The sequence below is a fragment of the Carassius gibelio genome, chromosome B15, assembly GCF_023724105.1.
Source record: "Carassius gibelio isolate Cgi1373 ecotype wild population from Czech Republic chromosome B15, carGib1.2-hapl.c, whole genome shotgun sequence".
NCBI lineage: Eukaryota > Metazoa > Chordata > Actinopteri > Cypriniformes > Cyprinidae > Carassius > Carassius gibelio.
In genome coordinates this window covers 14,437,818-14,456,006 of record NC_068410.1, presented here as the reverse complement: position 1 = coordinate 14,456,006, position 18,189 = coordinate 14,437,818, and the positions used below count along the sequence as shown (strand labels likewise).

The 18,189-nt window shown below is 38.4% G+C and overlaps 2 protein-coding genes and 1 pseudogene across 25 annotated transcripts in view; all 3 read right to left on the bottom strand.

The window, feature by feature from the left end:
- LOC127973058 (alpha-2-macroglobulin-like) overlaps positions 1-164 on the bottom strand; it is a 33,202-nt gene extending 33,038 nt beyond the window's left edge. Inside the window, exon 1 of the mRNA XM_052577090.1 lies at positions 17-164. The gene's annotated coding sequence lies outside the window, so the exon portion shown is untranslated. The remainder of the gene's footprint in view (positions 1-16) is intronic.
- Positions 165-9,997: 9,833 nt separating this feature from the next.
- LOC127972280 (alpha-2-macroglobulin-like) lies at positions 9,998-11,576 on the bottom strand (annotated as a pseudogene).
- A 152-nt stretch (positions 11,577-11,728) lies between these two features.
- Positions 11,729-18,189, bottom strand: part of LOC127972265 (alpha-2-macroglobulin) — a 51,005-nt gene continuing 44,544 nt past the window's right edge. For 10 of the 24 annotated variants that reach the window (XM_052575656.1, XM_052575638.1, XM_052575633.1 and 7 more), the window contains 13 exons: positions 17,966-18,142; positions 17,791-17,866; positions 17,476-17,632; positions 17,311-17,385; positions 17,069-17,231; positions 16,787-16,980; positions 16,493-16,705; positions 16,252-16,370; positions 15,988-16,069; positions 15,703-15,795; positions 15,504-15,609; positions 12,364-12,440; positions 11,729-12,250 (listed from right to left, as the gene is read on the bottom strand). In XM_052575656.1, the coding sequence (XP_052431616.1) occupies positions 12,400-12,440; positions 15,504-15,609; positions 15,703-15,795; positions 15,988-16,069; positions 16,252-16,370; positions 16,493-16,705; positions 16,787-16,980; positions 17,069-17,231; positions 17,311-17,385; positions 17,476-17,632; positions 17,791-17,866; positions 17,966-18,142 (1,496 nt within the window). In that variant the 3' untranslated portion in view covers positions 11,729-12,250; positions 12,364-12,399. Of the gene's footprint in view, positions 12,251-12,363; positions 12,441-15,503; positions 15,610-15,702; positions 15,796-15,977; positions 16,070-16,251; positions 16,371-16,492; positions 16,706-16,786; positions 16,981-17,068; positions 17,232-17,310; positions 17,386-17,475; positions 17,633-17,790; positions 17,867-17,965; positions 18,143-18,189 lie in introns of those variants that run through there. The other 14 variants (XM_052575645.1, XM_052575644.1, XM_052575643.1 and 11 more) reach the window with 14 other exon arrangements.

Sequence of the window (18,189 nt, the reverse complement as noted above, 5' to 3'; positions counted from 1 at the left end):
TAAGCACTACTAAAACCTGAAAAATACATCTGTGCTACAGTAAATATTAAAATGATTATTTATGCAGCTAAATATAAATGACACATTATGTAATAAATATAGATATTTCGAAACATTTAACAGTGAAACAACTTCAAGTTATACAATGAATTTATGCTGCCGTTATATGAGAAAATTTATATTTCTATATTTTATTTTAGATTGTTTTTCAATGGTAACAAACATATACATATCATCATCATCTGAACAAACCACACACACACGCACACACACAAAATACCCCTAGGGCTCCTTCCAGTGTCAACAAACAATACTGAAATCAAGGGTCAAGAATCCCCTACACCCACTCAGAGTAAATGTTTCTTCATATCTCCAAATCTTTTGACCTCTTCTTATATAGGTTCTGAAACCTCAGAAGCTCATTATTTTATTTTATTTTTTTAAATCTGATAATACTCAAGATTAGGGCTGCAACAAAATATTATTGCGATAATCGATTAATCTAATGATTATGATTAATCGACTAATCGTTGATTATTTCACTGATTAATCAGTAGAATTTGATTATTCAGCTTTTGCAATTAGTTAAAATATTGAGTTATACATACTGTAACGAATAAATGAAGGTAATTAGCTTTTGAAAATCATATTATGTAATTACAATTATTATACAGTTAATACAAATAAATGTATTTGGCACTAAATGAGATAATACAGATAACCTCTCTCATTCACCATTTAGTTAGACATATAAAAAAGTCACTGAATGACATTATTCTGCATGACATCTTCTTTTTGTAAGTCATATAGATATGAAACAAAATAAAGGTAAGGGATGAGATGCTTTATTTTTGGATAAACTATTTTATTCAAGCACAACCTTCACAACAAAAATTACTCTTAAAATACCTTAAAGGAACAAGATAATCAAAACAATCCTGAGCTAGATCAAGTTTTAATCTCTGCAAACCAAACTAAAGTGAAAAGTGACATACAGCCAAGTATGGTGACCCATACTCAGAATTCGTGCTCTGCATTTAACCCATCAAAAGTGCACACACACAGCAGTGAACACACACTCAGAGCAGTGGCCATTTATGCTGCGGTGCCCGGGGAGCAGTTGGGGGTTCAATGCCTTGCTCAAGGGCACCTAAGTCGTGGTATTGCCAGCCCAAGACTCAAACCCACAACCCTTTTTCCCACTAATAAAAATATTTTATCATTAGCAGGGTTGGATCAGAATATTAGATTATTCGAATATGCGTTCAGTGGGTTGGCATTTGATTTTCAATTTTGAGATAAATTTTTAAGGACATTTCAGCAATGGATTTCCACCACCGAAAAATACTTGCTGTAACTCTGCTACACGATCTAGGTACAAAGAAAATGGTGCACCCCATTCTTCAAAAAAATTTCGGCGGAGGTTTCAAATGAATGGAAATGATGAGGAAGCTGGTTGGTTGGTTCTTGTCACATGATTTGTGGTGCACTTGCGACGTTATGAAAAGTTGAGATGTTTTTAACTCAATGCAGTGCAGACACGCCTGGAAAAAACCAGCACGTCGCATCACACACACGTGACTTCTATTATGAGCATGCCTTCCGGTGCGCCTACATTTAAAATTACGAAATTGAGCGAGCAAAAGTCGCGATATGTGAATGTCCCCTTACCCCTGATTTCCACTGCATGTGTCAGTGGTGCATTATGGCTCCGATGAGATTTTGTTACGTCCTCCATGCGGTGCCAACTCACACCAGAAACAGATCAGAAGCGCAGCGGTAGGATTCGCAAGAATTCACATGATTTGCCTCTCCAGTGTTGTTTTTCTTGATTTTTGTGTGTTCTAACATGGTTGGCTAAATGTTAATGTTGTGTTCATTCAATCCTTCAGTTTACCTGCGCTCATAACATTAGCAAAGAATCAGTTCAGAATCAATCACCAAAAGAACCAGTTAGGTTCAGACGCTCTGTGTGTCTGTCTGCTTCACGCAGTATCATCAGCTCCTCGGTTCTCAAATCGGATGCGGAAGCGGTTCTTGGTTCAGTGTACTGGTTATCCGAAAACCGATACAACCGGTTCTTGACTCAAGAACGAGAACCGCTCTAACCAGCACACTGCAGATGAGTATCATGACCTGCTCTACTCATGTTCATGCTCTATTCACAACAAACTCAAATTGTGAACTTGTCATCTTTAAAGGTCCCGTTTTTCATGCTTTTTGATGCTTTGATTGTGTTTACAGTGTGCAATTTAACATGTGTTCATGTTTCGCGTGTAAAAAAACAGTATTTTTCACACAATTCACCTATCTGTATACCGCTGTTTTCACTGTCATAAAAACGTGCTGAAGACTTCCTCGTTCTATAAAGTCCCTCCTTCAGAAATACGTAATGAGTTCTGATTGGGACAACGGTTCCTGTATTGTGATTCGACACCAGCTTAGCACACGCTGCCCTACTGGAAACGCGATTGGGCTAGTTTTGAGAAGCAAGTGGGCAGGATTTGTTTTGAAAAGCAATCCTGATCTGAACGCACGTGCTGGAGATGTACTTATAATCACAGGAGCGTTTTTACTGACGAGATGTGTATGAAAATTGCGTTAGATTTTTTTGCACAGCCTTACCATCAAGTTAACAAAGCTAAACAGCGTTGCCCTTTGTGTAATAAGTTACAGAAACTGTTAAACGCACAAACTTAAATAATAAAATACACTTTCCGGTTGTGGTCCATAAACAACGATTTCTCCAGACAAAGAGGGAACTGCTCCATCTTTCAAAATGTGCTGCACATAGTTTTACATGTGGATTATAATTTTCGGGAAACGAGTTTGAAACCATTGATCTCTAAGTACAGCGTCCCTGGGAAGGCCAAACAAAGGTGATTGGACACCGAGATGAAAATAACAGCGTTTCGATGACATGGCGACAAACACAAACACAACTCTTCCTCTTCTTCATCGGATGGCAACAAGACCACGCCCCTTTTTTGTGTATTCATGTGGGCGGAGGTTAGTCAAAAAACTGTTTTAGTGACGTCATTACTGCAGGAACTAGAGGGATGTAGTCCAAACGGGTCTACATGGGTCGCTTGGCATTGAACTTTGAGCTTTGGAATTTTACAAATATTATTTATACTCTAACAACAACAACAACATTACACACTAACTAAAGTTTAAAACATGGGATCATGAAGAACGGGACCTTTAACTATGAATACAGTACAGGTATTTCCTAAATCATCCCTTATTCCTATTAAACTGAAGCCCCTTTCAAATTGCACATCAGACCCGGAAAAATGCCGGAAAACTCCCGGGTCGCCTTCTGTGTGAACTCAAACATGTCCCGGGATTGATCCCGGGTCGGGGACCTAGTAACATTGCAGGGTTCAGTTCACTTTGTGAACAAAAGCCAGGACTAATGCCGTAAAGGGTGTGTTGTAGTGATGACGCACGACTCTTTTACCAGCTGTTTTGGAGGCAGATCAACGTTCGCGACAAAACAAATATGTAACAAAAACAAAAAACTGTAACGAAGAAGAGGTCAGTTAGTTCGTCAATTTCTGTGCTGAAGCTGAGATCGTTCGTCAGCTTAAGTGAAAGTTAATGTGTCTAGCTTTTTATTCATATATTACACGTCACACCCTGATGTCAAGTGTCTTTATGGTTTGTGTGTGTATGCATATTGTCACGGGAGGAGCACAAGACAGACACAGTGGGCGTGGCGTCAGGCCTCGGAGAGGCTTTTATTAACAGAAATCATAAAACAAAGGGAATAAAAGTGGCCAAAGGGGGAAAGTGTCCAAAATAACAGGGGATCTGGTGTCCTCGTTGTGCTGCGGGGTTCGTGTGGGTCGGGCAGTGTTCATTGAGGAAGGGTCCAGGCAAGGGGCGGAGTCCGGCGGCCGCACGCGCTCCCCTCCTAGGTCCGGGGCGCGAGGGGCGGCGGCTTCTCCTAGCGGCCGCGTCTCTCTCATTTGCCGCAGCGCTGGTAGGGGATGGACGGCCCGGCATCCTGGCCCGTCGGCCGTGTAGACGGGTGCGGTTCTCCTCCGGATCGCGGGTCCGGCAGCTCACGTCTTGGTGGCGCGGGAGTCCCTCAACGCTCCCTTCCTGGACCCACGAGGACACCAGCGTGCATGCACGGGGAAGAGACCGGTCTCCTGAGGAGAGGCGCGTTGGGCTTTTAAACAGCGGCGGTAATGAGGCTCCACTTCCTTCAGGTGTGCCCCATCACACGCCGCCAGCCCTGACTCGTCTAGCGCCCCTCCTCTCACACACCCACTCCAGTCGGGAGCCTGGTGAAGGGCGGCGATTTAGAACGGGGTGCCGGTGACAATCAGGGAGGAGGCAGCTGTCTCGTCACAATATTCCACATATTCCAGGTAATCACTGGCAGCGTGAAAATGCTAAATCTAGTGACCTGGGAACAATTGCCGGGACACATTACCCGTGTATCTTCTGGAATCGCAGTGCAAAAGGGGCTATAGAGTCTTTAGAGTCTCGCTTTTTGGCACTGTTTTGACGTGGGGGTGGAGACAAAAGACATGGACGTGTACAACATGCCTACCTGGAAGTGACGTTTTTGATGCAGTTCACTGATCCAGATACTGTCATGATAAGCAGAGGCTTGCTTCTTTTTATTCAATAGCATTTGACTCCACCCCAATGTCAAAACAATGTCACAAAGTGAGACGAGCAGGAAAATGAAGCGCAAAAGGAGAACAGTATCGCAAGCTCAAACTAAATTGACAAGCAAAATAAAAGCAGCATTGCAAATAAATTAGTAGATATGGCCATGGACAATATGTATTGCAAAATAATTGCATTCCCGCTATTTCATTTAAGTTTTGTAATTCTTTATTTTTGTTTGCAACACTTAATTTTTTTCTCCCAATTATTTATTTTCTTTTGCAATTCTTTAATTTTGTTTGCAATTTTTTTTCCGTATCCATAGCCTACGGCATTATTTTGACTCCATAGTTTTTGCTCTTTTGCCAACAAATACATAAAAAATAGTTAAAATTACCTGTTTTGGAAAGTATGTTTGAAAAGAACTGTCGGTTATGTCTTAAGTGAAAGTAGAAAAAAATCGGATGTATATTATATTGTATGCATTGGTTGTCTCTTATAAGCCCCTTTCACACTGCCATTCCGGCAAATACACGGGTAAAGTCTGCCGGCAATTGTTCCCGGGTCGCTAGATTTTGCAGTTTCACACTACCAGTGATTACCCGGGATATGTGTGTGCTTTCACACACAACCCGTAAAGATCCCCTAAGGACGCGTGACGTGTAATGTAAGAGTTAGGCATGTCAGGCATGTCATACTTTCAGTGAAGCAAACGAACAATCTCTGCGTCAGCGTGGAAAGTGAGGAACTAACTGATATCTGCTTCATTACAGTTTGCACATATTTTTTTTCCGTTGCGAACGTTGATCTTCCTTCAAAAAGCCGGTAAAAGAGTTGCGCGATAATGCACGTCATCACTTCGACACGGCATTAGATCTGGCTTTTGTTCACACAGCGCTCGACCCGGGTTGAACCCGGCAATGTCACTAGGTGTGAAAGGGGCTTAAGTGACCGCGACTAATTTAACTACTAGCTGCTGTAATGTTAATCCAAGAAAGTGAAAGAAAGAAAATCACTCACTGCTCTTGACTGAATTTCTTTGTAGTTTTAACCAGAATTAATGCACAGTCAAACAAACTAAAAAAATTATTCAGACATCAGATATCTTTTTTTTTTTTTTTTTTACTAGTAGGTACAGGACACTATAATATACTTACGCAAGTGAGTACAGCAAAATAAAGTGAACTGTGACATATTATACCCAAAAATCCTTCATACAGTGGACCACTAGTAAAATTGTATACTACTACTACTACTAATAATAATAAAAATAATAAAATTGAGACCAAATTTTTTTCAGTACCATAAAGGACCATGTTTTGCTTTTGTGTTTTTTCCTGAATTGCTAATCCAACCTTTTCACACCACAGTCTAAACAAAATTAAGCATTGCTTGGTAATAGGTCAACAAAGTTTTGATAGTTGAGTAAATATTGTCATACATATCAGTTGTCTGAAGTTTTTGTTGATTGTAATTCATTATATATCTATCAAATTTATCTGACATTATCAAGATTCATTTGTTCTGACACAGTTGAACAGTGTTAATGTTATATTTTAGTACCATTTTCCATACTATAGCAAATAAACTGTGGTAATGTGAGAAATGTTGACAGCATCTGAATACATTTTGGTATGATTGTATATTTCCTTTTTACATTGAAAGTGAAGTGAAAGTGAAAGTGAAAGTGAAGTGACATTCAGCCAAGTATGGTGACCCATACTCAGAATTTGTGCTCTGCATTTAACCCATCCGAAATGCACACACACAGAGCAATGAACACACACACACACACTGTGAGCACACACCCAGAGCAGTGGGCAGCCATTTATGCTGCGGCGCCCGGGGAGCAGTTGGGGGTTCGATGCCTTGCTCAAGTGCACCTAAGTCGTGGTATTGAAGGTGGAGAGAGAACTGTTCATGCACTACCCCCACCCACAATTCCTGCCGGCCCGAGACTAGAACCCACAACCCTTTGATTGGGAGTCCGACACTCTAACCATTAGGCCACGACTTCCCTATGCAATAGCTTCCGTTTTACATTTAATTATTCAGTTTCAGATCCTGGATACCTACAGACTTGAAAAAAAAAAAACTTTAACATTCTGTAAACAGCACAAATAAATAGAACGAACATAAAAAGTAAACAGTTTCAAACAGGACCTACTGGTACAACCTTCACCGGGGCCCTGTAAACCCCAGCTATTGCCCCTGTTCACAGCAGTTCTGTCAATGTACTGTTTGAGTAAATGAATTACTACGGGATATTAGTTTATTTTGACTCCGAGGGAGTGTCTGCCACGTTAAAAAAGTTAACAGATTAAGTTATTTGTGGATTAATACTTATTGGGAAAGCGAACCGTTTCAAACGATTCAGTTCGATTGGGTGAAATGGATCAACCGGTTCACTAAAATCGAACGATTCTTTCGCGAACCGAAAAGCTCATCACGTGGTATTCGGACCAGCCCTAAAGCTACCTTCACTTCACACTGCAGAGCTGCTTTATAACAGAAAAGCAGGTTGTAATTCGAAATGAAAGCAACAATGACTCTGATTTTTCATGTTTAATATTGTAAAGCTGCTTGATTTAACAATATGTATTGCATAAAGTACTAAAGTAATACAGTATAATAAACATGACATGATTTAACTGGAGTTACTTTACTTTACTGAACTGCAAGAGCTCGTGCAAACATCCAGATCGCTGTAATCAGATATGTTTTACACTGCTGCTTTCACACTGCAATCAGTTTGGGTTGTATTTATTATGTTATTGAGATGAAAGTGCGCAGAATATGTTTACATAATCATCCAAACGCCCCTCAGCAGTCTCAAGTTTAGCTCTGCTGCGTTTTCCACCATAGACAGTAAAAGAAATGGACACAGCGACCCCATTGGAACTCAATTGAGACAAATGAAGCCCAGTTTTAGTGTTTTTTAGCACTTCCGTTTCTGACGCGCAGACTCAAACGAAGCTTGACGACGTCAGCAACCTGTCTGCCAGATGCAAATCTTCTAAGTGGCTGTGCGTGCAAACTGCCATCGTTAATCTTGCAGAGACGGCGAGCTTGAGCGGGTAGTTCTTTGTCATGAGTGAGCAGGAGTAAGTATTCTGATTAATTATTTTGTATAGTATTTTAAAATGTAACGCCAGTACGTCATATTAAGTTAATTGCCGAGTGCTTATGACGCAATCGTTAGCCTATTTTTTACAAAAACTGTTTATACGGGGCCATAATGTAACATAGAAGGTAATGGAGCCCTTTATACATTGTCGTGTATCTTTAGAAATAAATAATGGACAAACAGAGTCTTTAAACGCCTCAGATGTAAAGTTATTCGCTGTCAAAGTGACGCCAAAATGAATGGGAGTCAATGGGAATGCTAACGCAAGTGAAGTTCTGCTAAAAGATGGCAGCCCCCACCTGACTTCAACTTCCGGTCGAGTTCCTTGTCCCTTGTTTTCCACTCTGAAGTGCTGTCTTCTTCTCTTGAATTGCATCTGGGGTGACTGAATTACAGTCTTGCGCCACACTGGTCAAACCGCGTCATTGCAGGCTCTTGAATTGAATGATATCACATGAAATAAAACGCGAAGGTCACACAGGTCGAGTCTTGTTGCTGGCAGGACTTGGGGAAGGATTCCTGGTTGAAAGATATCTGCCCATTGCTCCAGGTGTGTGTTCACTGCTGTGTGTGTGCACTTGGATGGGTGGGTTAAATGCAGAGCACCAGTTCCGAGTATGAGTTAACATACTTGGCAAATTTCATGACTTTCACTTCACTTTCACAATAGTTAAAAAAAATGGGCATCATAAATTCTAAGATGGTTAAAAAACAGAGCTCAAACATAACAACATTTCACAAGGTATTGTAAGAAACAACAGGCTGCCCCAACCCATATCTCCTGTAACAATAGAGGTTCAATCATGATTATTTCCCAACATGGCTTAAAGGGGGGGTGAAATGCTATTTTTTACACTGTTAAAGAGTTGGATTCCCATGCTAAACATGGACAAAGTTTCAAAAATGAAGTTGTACGTTTGAAGGAGTATTTCTGTTCCAAAAATACTCCTTCCGGTTTGTCACAAGTTTCGGAAAGTTTTTTTTCGAGTATGGCTCTGTGTGACATTAGATGGAGCGGAATTTCCTTATATGGGTCCTGAGGGCACGTTTGCCGGAAGAGCACGCACTCCCGTATAGCAGAGTACTGAGAGGCTGAGCACAGACAATCACTGATCAGAGCGAGAGCGTCGTGAAATGTCACAAAAGGAGTGTGTTTTTGGTTGCCAGGGCAAGACAACTCTGCACAGATTACCAAAGAAAAAACAGCATTAAGGGACCAGTGGATGGAGTTTATTTTTACAGAGCATCAACGGAGTTGTGCAAGTGTTTGTGTATGTTCCCTGCATTTCTAAAATGCTTGTTTTACAAACAAAGCCCAGTTTGATGACGGATTTGCGTATCGTTTATTTCTTAAGGATGATGCAATCCCAATGAAAAAGGGTCACGATTGTGTGTTGGAACCACAGGCGGTGAGTAAAACTGCTTAAAATATCTCTGCCTCCTTGTTAGTGCGTCCGCCTCCCATCGGAGACCCGGGTTCGAGCCCCACTCGGAGCGAGTCCTTGCTGCTGCTGCTCTCGTTCAGTTTCAGCCTTCAGAGCTGTCACAGCTTTCAAACGCTCTCAACGCAACTGGCGCTCATGATTCATTAGCTCCGCCCACACGTCACGCCTCCAGGCGCTCGTGTTTTTTCCGGGAATAATCGGTACAGACTATATTTCTCTTATGAATATAATAAAACTAAATACTTTTTGGAGTTATGAAGGATGCAGTACTACTCTATAGGTACTCAAGATTAACATGATATTTAGTGAAAACGAGCATTTTACCCCCCCTTTAATTGTTAGAGAAAAGAAGAAAGTCAGTTATGTTGTTTCTAGATCATTTGGGATGATCACATCCTGAGCAAATGGTGACCAATGGTAGAATGGGAATAGGTGTGAAACACTGAGAACCATCTTAGACAATGGAGTGTCAGAACTCATTAACATATGCACCACAGCTGTTACAAGATTAGCAACTTAATTTACATTAAGGGGCGTGAACTGTAACTGTATAAAACAATGGTTTGAGTTTAGGATGTTAGGAATTCATTCTGACTCCATTGAATCCAAAGTACTAAATGTACATTGACACTGCTATGTTGCAATAAACATCTTCATCAAACTCATCTTTATTTTCTTACAGCATCACCATAAAACATCTGATTCTGAAATGTAATGTTGTTGCCATAGCAGCTTCTACACATAAAATTTCACCATTGTTTTCAATGCTTATTTTAATCTACATTACATTTACATTTAGCAGATGCTTTTATCCAACACTACTTACAAATGAGGACAATGGAACCAATCAATATCAACAAAAGATCAATGATATACAAGTGCTATAAGTCTCATTTAGCTTAACTTTAGCTTAAACTCACCAAGTACAGAAGGAGTGAGGATCCATTTAAAGGTTTTTCTTCAATTAGCACACAGACAGGATGAATACTGTTCCTCAGAGGAGGCTTTGAGAGTGTAGTCTGAGGAAGGAGCTGGAGTCACTTTAACCTGTCAATCAAACACACATGATTAGTGGCATATTTGATATGATTGGATAAGACTGAGTCTGAAGTCTCACCATGATGCACTTGGACAGATAGTTAAAGACAGTGGCCTTCAGCTCAAAGATCTCCCCACGGATGATGGAGTAAGGCAGAGAGAGCTCCAGGAAGAAGGGCTGTAAAACTGTGTGCTGAGCAGGAGGAGCCAGACCCAGACCTTGGGAGGACAGACAGAAGGCTGCCGTGTCCCAAGAGGTGATGGTGTCAGGAACCGTGACAGGAACCTGAGCTGATAGGTCCCTACCAATATCCAGCATCTACCAAATTGTTCCAAGCAATAATTTTGATAATTAGCCTTTAGCCTTAACCGAATAACAACATGCTGTAAACAGTAAAACTGTTTGCACTACAAACCAGTGCTCATAATTGTTAATACATTAAAATAATATGGTAAGATACAGCAGTTTTCGATATCAAGCAATGAAACGAGGTGTTTTGTACAGCTAAAAATTGCTGGATGCAGATGAGAGCAGAAGCTAGACCCATAAGATGTACAAATGTCAACACCTGCTTTTAAAGGAAGAAAAATATGGATATTCACAGATTCAAATTTCATGGATCAGTAACTCGTGAGTTAAACAACACTTCTTTTCAATCAAAGTAATACAATGAGCTACAAACTAATTTTCCTTGAAACAAGGCTTCCTCTGCACTGGACAAAACACATGAATCTCTACAGTATGTGCAGGTGGCGAAGAGAAGTCCAAAGGGATCCGAGGCAAAGTGCAAACCCGAAAATTATTACTTAAAAAATTGTCAACAACTTCAATGTTACAAACTGTAGTGTCACTAAATTCAATTTGCACATGGTCTCTGTTTATCCTACAACACTTAGTTTGAACAAATGTGCTTTAGCAAAATGTTTATATTTTATATGCATAAAAAAATCAGTAACTTAAAATAATAATAAAAAAATAAATAAAAAAAATAACTTAACTTCACTATTATTCAGTGTAATGCCATCAATTCTCTACTGCTGATTATACGACAATACTTCACGAAAATTGCTTTTACAGCTGTTTTATGATATTCTTTTATGAAAAAAAATATTGTAATACATTCAATAAATTAGCTGTAACACGCTTTACTGTCACCATATTCAGTGTACACATCAATGCTCTCCTGCTGGTTTTATTAAAACATTTAGTTTGCAGATAAATTTCTTTTAATTGCACCTTGTTTATACTATTTAGTTGCTTTTGCATCACTTTTATGATTTTTTTCAACTTCACTGAACTTCAAAACATAAGCATTCCATTAAAGAGGGGCTGGCATGGAGGATGACGGAATCATAGGAATGCTTATTTGTACACTGGAATATTTTTTAATCACTCAAGCGTCACTTTAAAGCATCATCAGCCATGCTTATGGGATCTGCCATAGTTTTAAGACATTCATATTAAATATCAATAAAGCAAGATGCCCTGTTGAAATTTATGAGATGTTCGATTTATTTCAACTGCAAAGGTGAAACAAAATGATGGCAGGGGAGGAGAATTTTTACATGCATCAGGTTTTCCAAAATAAAACAAGACTTCTGCATAAGCATACACCTATGCATTCTCACTCATAGCTCTCCTGGATGCTTCCTCACTCCTTCATATTAATTCCTCGCCTCCTTGCAGTCCAATAAGAGAATAAAAATGTCCTTCAAGATTGAATTTTGATTGGTTGGTCATAGGCTTTAGAACAGAGGATTTAGGAAAAGAGTATTTAGAAGCACTTTATCCCTGGCTGCACCCGAAAGCTGAAAAATGATGCCTTTGGAGGATGCATTCCAAGGTAGGAAGGCAGCAAGGCATGTCTGAATCCAATGTCAGCTTCTATTCCTGTCTCCTTCACCTGATCGATTTTTTAAGGCAGCATAGATTTATAGAGCAGCTTTTTCCTGGGATGTTCTGAAGACGTTACAGTTTATTGTACAATATTTTTGGTGGTTTCATAATTTTCTATAATAAGATCAAGAAAAAAATTACAAAAAATTGTCAGTGCCGCTGATTACACATTTGAAAATGCAAATGGAAAATGAAATAAACCAAAGCCACTGAGAATAACTGCTCACATAGTATTATGAGCTGCAGAACTGAAGGTCATGACCTCATTGACAGTGGAAGGAGTACTCTGTCTCTGACTGATCACCTGAAGGAAGAAGATTACATCAACACACAAATTAGGAGAAGAATAGCAGTGGTAACACTTTATAATAACTTTCATTAATAAATAATTAACAAACGTTATGTAATGCATAATGAATCATTAGTTCGTATATATTCTCATATCTAGAAAAGTTAAATAATGTGCTTGTTAATGTTTATTAATACATGTATTAAACATTACCTAATAATTAACCTTTCGTGTAAAATTTTAACAAATGTCATTAAACTTCTAATTCATATCATGGACATCATGGACAACGATATTTTATCAGATCTTATACAATGATTAAAAGCTTTTTTTTACGCACAACTGCTGCTGTTGAGGTGTGATACGGTTAGAGTTAGGGACAGGTTTGGTCGTACAGGAAAGTTTAAGGTCGGGGAACTGGTCAGCAGTGTACAGGGATCAATTTGAAGATGTGAAATTTGGTAAGCTCTGGTTATTTTTGCCATCGAAATGACTGCTCATAAAAGGTATTAATGATCAGTAAATGTTTTTAAACATTTACAATTGATGAATAGTTTCCACTTTAGATTGGATACTGCAAAAACATTAACAAATAATTAATAAATGATTTAAGATGTGCAAATAATAGAAGTCTATACATCAAACAGACCAGATATATGACTATAATTAAAGCAATAAGCCCTAAGAAGCTGTGATTTACTGTGAATTTATAACATTGAATTTGTACTTTTGAGCATGTAGAAGAAGAGCACACAAGCTTTGGGACATACACTACTACTTTGTCGTAGCTGCTTCTTTAACGGTTGCTCTGTTGCTTAGTAACGTGCATTCCGTTACTGTTTAAACTGCACTCTCAGTCATCTTTTCTCAGTTAACATCATCCAAATTTTTATTTTTCATTCCATTTAAATTTTATTTCCTACTGTATTGGAGAGAATGAAGAGGCACGTTGATCTGCTAGTCGTGGGTCTATCATGTTGAGAACTCTGCTCATGTGTTTGCATGATGCATTTAAAAGTTAATGACTTAATGTATCATTAAAAAAGTTTACAGTGTTGCTGCAGCTGAAATATAACGTATAACATTGAATTAATATTTTTCATCAGGTTAGACATTGATTATTTATCACTCAAATTGCTCTCTCTACCTGCCATATTCGTAGTTTTTATTTAACACTTTTATGCTTGTTTGTTTTGGGAAGTCATGGCCTAGTGGTTAGAGAGTATGACTCCTAGGGTTGTGGGTTTGAGTCCCGGGCCGGCAATACCATGACTAAGGTGCACTTGAGCAAGGCACCGAACCCCCAACTGCTCCCGGGCGCTGCAGCATAAATGGCTGCCCTCTGCTCCGGGTGTGTGTTCACAGTGTGTGTGTATGATCACTGCTGTGTGTGTGCACTTTGGAAGGGTTAACTGCAGATAATGAATTCTTAGTATGGGTCACCATACTTGGCTGAATCTTACGTCACTTTCACTTTCACCCCCACGAAATGTGTTGTAAGCATTATATTTTTTTTATATTTTAAATCCCCGGGTGATGCACTTAACTAACTAAGAAAAAGTGTGGAATGTTGGACACTTCATGTCCTCATCTGTCACAGCTTTAATTACTTAGCGAAGGGGTAGGGCTATCAGTCTCTGATTATGAATGACAAAATAACTTTATATAATTCATACACCACATGGTTGAGTTCATAATGCATAAGTACATAGTGTATGAATGAATAGTCTATAGTGCGCCATTTGGGACGCAGCTATGTAGTTCCTCAGAAACAGTTGGGGTTCTAACAAAGTGGTTGCTGAGCATCACACAGAAGTAAACAAAGGTGTATGTTTATGTATTGTTGTTTTTGAATCATTAAATGAGATGACACGCTATGACTCTAGAACTCTCATGTTTTATCTACCTCCTTGTTCTTACATGTCACATGCTTTTTTTTATGTTATGCACTTACATCATCATGTATCACACTTGAATACATTACAGTTTGTAGTTTAATTTACAACAGCTTCGAACATGGGTCAACCAATCAGAATCAAGGACCGGAATTATCTGTTTTATAATGGGCGAATTCCAAACAGAAGTGAGTATCCCTATCCTCTACCCCCTTCGATGGGGAGAGCCCTTAAAGGGTGTTTTTTGGAAGGATGTAGGGCATTACTGTCTCATATAATTATTTGGAACTCTCTTGGCAAAGGGAATGACTGACCAAATGTTACCTTGACAACAGTGCGCATGAGTGCAGCATTAGGCACTCTACCAGTTGTTGCAAATATGTATTTCTTCTCATTATTATTATTTTATTCAAATATTGTCTAATTGTGTCTTATTTACTATCTAACGTTTTCAAATAAAACTTGCATAATCTTGCTTAAACTACCATCTAAAATAAAGACAAATGTAATTAGCATATTCTACTTACGTTTTTTAAACTTAAAGTTTAACGCATTGAAAGTTAAATGACATTTGTGAATAATAACTAATGATCAGTTAAGCATTATATAACGTTTGTAAATGGTTAATTAATGAAGCTTTTAATCATTGTAAACTATCAGTCAAAATCATTTGAAGATTTTTAAAACATGCATGATCACATCAATTGAAAGTTTAATGACATTTGTAAGCATTTCAATTTACAATAAATAATGATCTGTTAATCATTTGGTAATGTTCATTAGTTAAAATTGACAAGCACATTAGATAAGTGAACATATATTAAGTAATGATTTGTTTTCAATTTTTTTATTTATTAATGAAAGTTATCATAAGGTGTTACTGAAAAAGTTTATCGCTCACTGTAGTAAAGCAAGTTTTTACACACACGCCCACATGCACACACACACACACACACACACACACACACACACGCGCAGTGAAGTAATATGATTAATAAATGAGCATGCCAGCTGATGGTAAGTTAATTCAGCATGGCTTTGTGTCAAAAACACAAAAGACAAGGTACAATATTAAAAGTAAAGAGTTTATGAATTACATGCTTTGTAATTTATTTATTTAATCAAAATGGCATTAAACTGTGTACTTTTACATTTATTTCTGAATGTTAAAATAAAATCTTACTTGTTTGGTAGTAATCATACACTTTGACCACGGCTGGCTTGAGATTCTTCACTGGAAGAACCTGTTTCATTTGCATCATGTAATTCATAGAAATATGTTTTGGAATCTGCAGGAGGATAAACAAAAATACATATATACAGTACTAGTCATGGAAATTATTAAATACAAACTAATTTTATAATTGTTATTATTTATCTACCTCTGTTAAATAAACTAGGACATGGTCTTCTTTTGTGTCGACCCGCTCCACATACTTCTGAGCAAGGACTTCTGAACCAATTGACATTCTAAGCTATAGGGAAAATAGAATTACTAGTATGAAAATATGATGATGATGACTAAGTGTTTTTTTTTCTTCAGTTTTTGCAAAGTAAAGCTAACATAAAAAAAGTTTGTACTAAAAATGTGTACTAAAAAAGCAGTACTAAAAATGTGTAAAAAATGTTTGTCTTAATGCAAAATAATTTTATGTACCTGAACTCACCAATGATGTGTCAGCTGTGAATCCTGATAAAAGTTTAATATCCACAATCAGCATGTTAGTCGTCTCCTGGGGACCATGATATCTTTAAAAGATAAATTTAATGCTAACAACACAAAGAATCAGGAGCACAACTTATACACTTAAACTAGCAAATGCATAATTTTTTTATCCAAGGAATTAATGATTTTAGGCATTCACTAAAGAGGTATCTATATATAATAAAAGAAACAGTAGCCATAAAAAAAAATCTAAATCTGTTTTTACTTGACAGTGAAGTTCAAAAGGAAATTTTGTCCCAGTGTTTTGCAATCTCCCTCAATCTTTGCATCAATGCTCAGTGTTTTAGCTTCAGTAGGAGTCGGGATGTTGTAGAACTGAGCCACCTGAGAGAGTCAACATGAACAAAAAAAAAAAAAAAAAGATTCATATCATAACAGAACAGCAGCAAAATGCTAAGAAAAAAAAAGAGAGAGATTGAGTCAATGAAGCTGAATGCACTACAGACCTGCACAGACACACAGGCTGAGCCATTCACTTCAATGCTGTATTTGGCTGGGACGTCCTGCAGCTGCTTCTCCTGGTACAGTAACTTATTGTCCTGATTGACATCAAAGTGGTGAGTGTCTGCTGCTGACTGTACAGTCACTGTGCTGGAGCCGTCAGCGCTGAACACTTTGGTAGCGTACAAAGACAGAGCCTGAAGAGCCACCACTGTGTCCTGAGAAATAAATGTGTTCAGTAATGTGTCTTTTACCCATTATTCAGCAATCAAGTGTTTGATTTGAGTAGTTTGAGTCACCTGTGTGGAGGAGAATCCTCCATAGGCATTCTGCTGCTTCACAAGCCAGCTGACAATCCTGTTAGCAAAGCCCAGATCAGCTGTAGTGAGTGAATCAGCAGAGAGAACAGCTAGCAGCACATATGAGCTGATCTCCACTGCCAGAGAATCAGAGTCATCAGCAGAAGCAGACTGTGACCAGTGGAGATGAGACCCTTTAGGACACATGGACAAAAGAGACACCAGTATAAAAAAGTATAGTCATATAGGACAACAGAAAGTCATCAGAAACAAATATCTTACCGTCTGAAATAGCAACATCCTCCAGTTTCTTGAAAAGCTGCTGTCGAGTGTCTGTGTCTTTAGCCAGACTGAAGGTGTAGGCGAGCAGAGCAGTGGTGTAAGTGTTTTTGACATCCTCAATGACGGACTTACAACAGGACAAACCTTTACTGACGACAGGATCCTGAGACAAAAACAGAGAAACAGCAGCTGGGAGCGTAATTTTTCTGAGATTATACTGTGTTTCCTGTAGATGAACTTACTGTTACTGGAGTTTCTAGTTCAAGTAGTGATGCAGTAATGTAGGCTGTGATAGTCACATTATCATTCACTCCACCCTGCAGTTTTATATTAGAGGAACATTAAGTAAAACATTTTTGTTACAGATAGATTGTTTCTGTGATAATGTTTAGTGACCAATAGCACACCTTCATTCTGTTGTTGAACAGTCTTCCCTGTTGGATAAAACAGCCGTCTGAATCCCGTCTGCTTATTAACCAATCCATTGCACTCTGAATAATTTGTGGATCAATAAATATGTATTTCTGCGCTTTGCCAAAAGACCTCAGGACAAAGGCAGTCAACCTGGTGTTTTAAAGTTATAAATTAAATAATATCGTAAGTTGTTTTAGTTTATTAAATCTGTACATAAAATATAAAAAATAAATACCACCTATCTGCTTAATATTTTAACTTTGTAACTATTTAGGAAAAAGTGAGAGTAAAAAGTTACAAATATTTACCATGTATTCTCATCTCCATGTCCAAATGTGCTGTATCCACCACTAGTATGTCTGTAGTTCAGTTGTCTCTGGTATCCTGTTAAGTTTGATAGTGATTAAATGTTTAGGTTGATTAAGTGTGTCTGACGTCAAAAGTGTCAAGACTTATTTTCTTGACCTGACTCATTTCTCTCACCACTCTTAAGGAAGCCGGTGGCTCTGTCTCTGATGGCTGAAGTGAGCTGCTCTGTGTTTTCCAGATACTGCAGAATGTAAATATTGGGAGAAAGAATAGCCATGTTTTGTTCTCCACAGCCGTACGGCATCTGTAGTAATCCGTGAAGATTTGTCAGTGCACGACCCAGTATGTCCCCTAAAAACCAAACACCAGTGAAACTCATTACATTTTAGAAACACAAA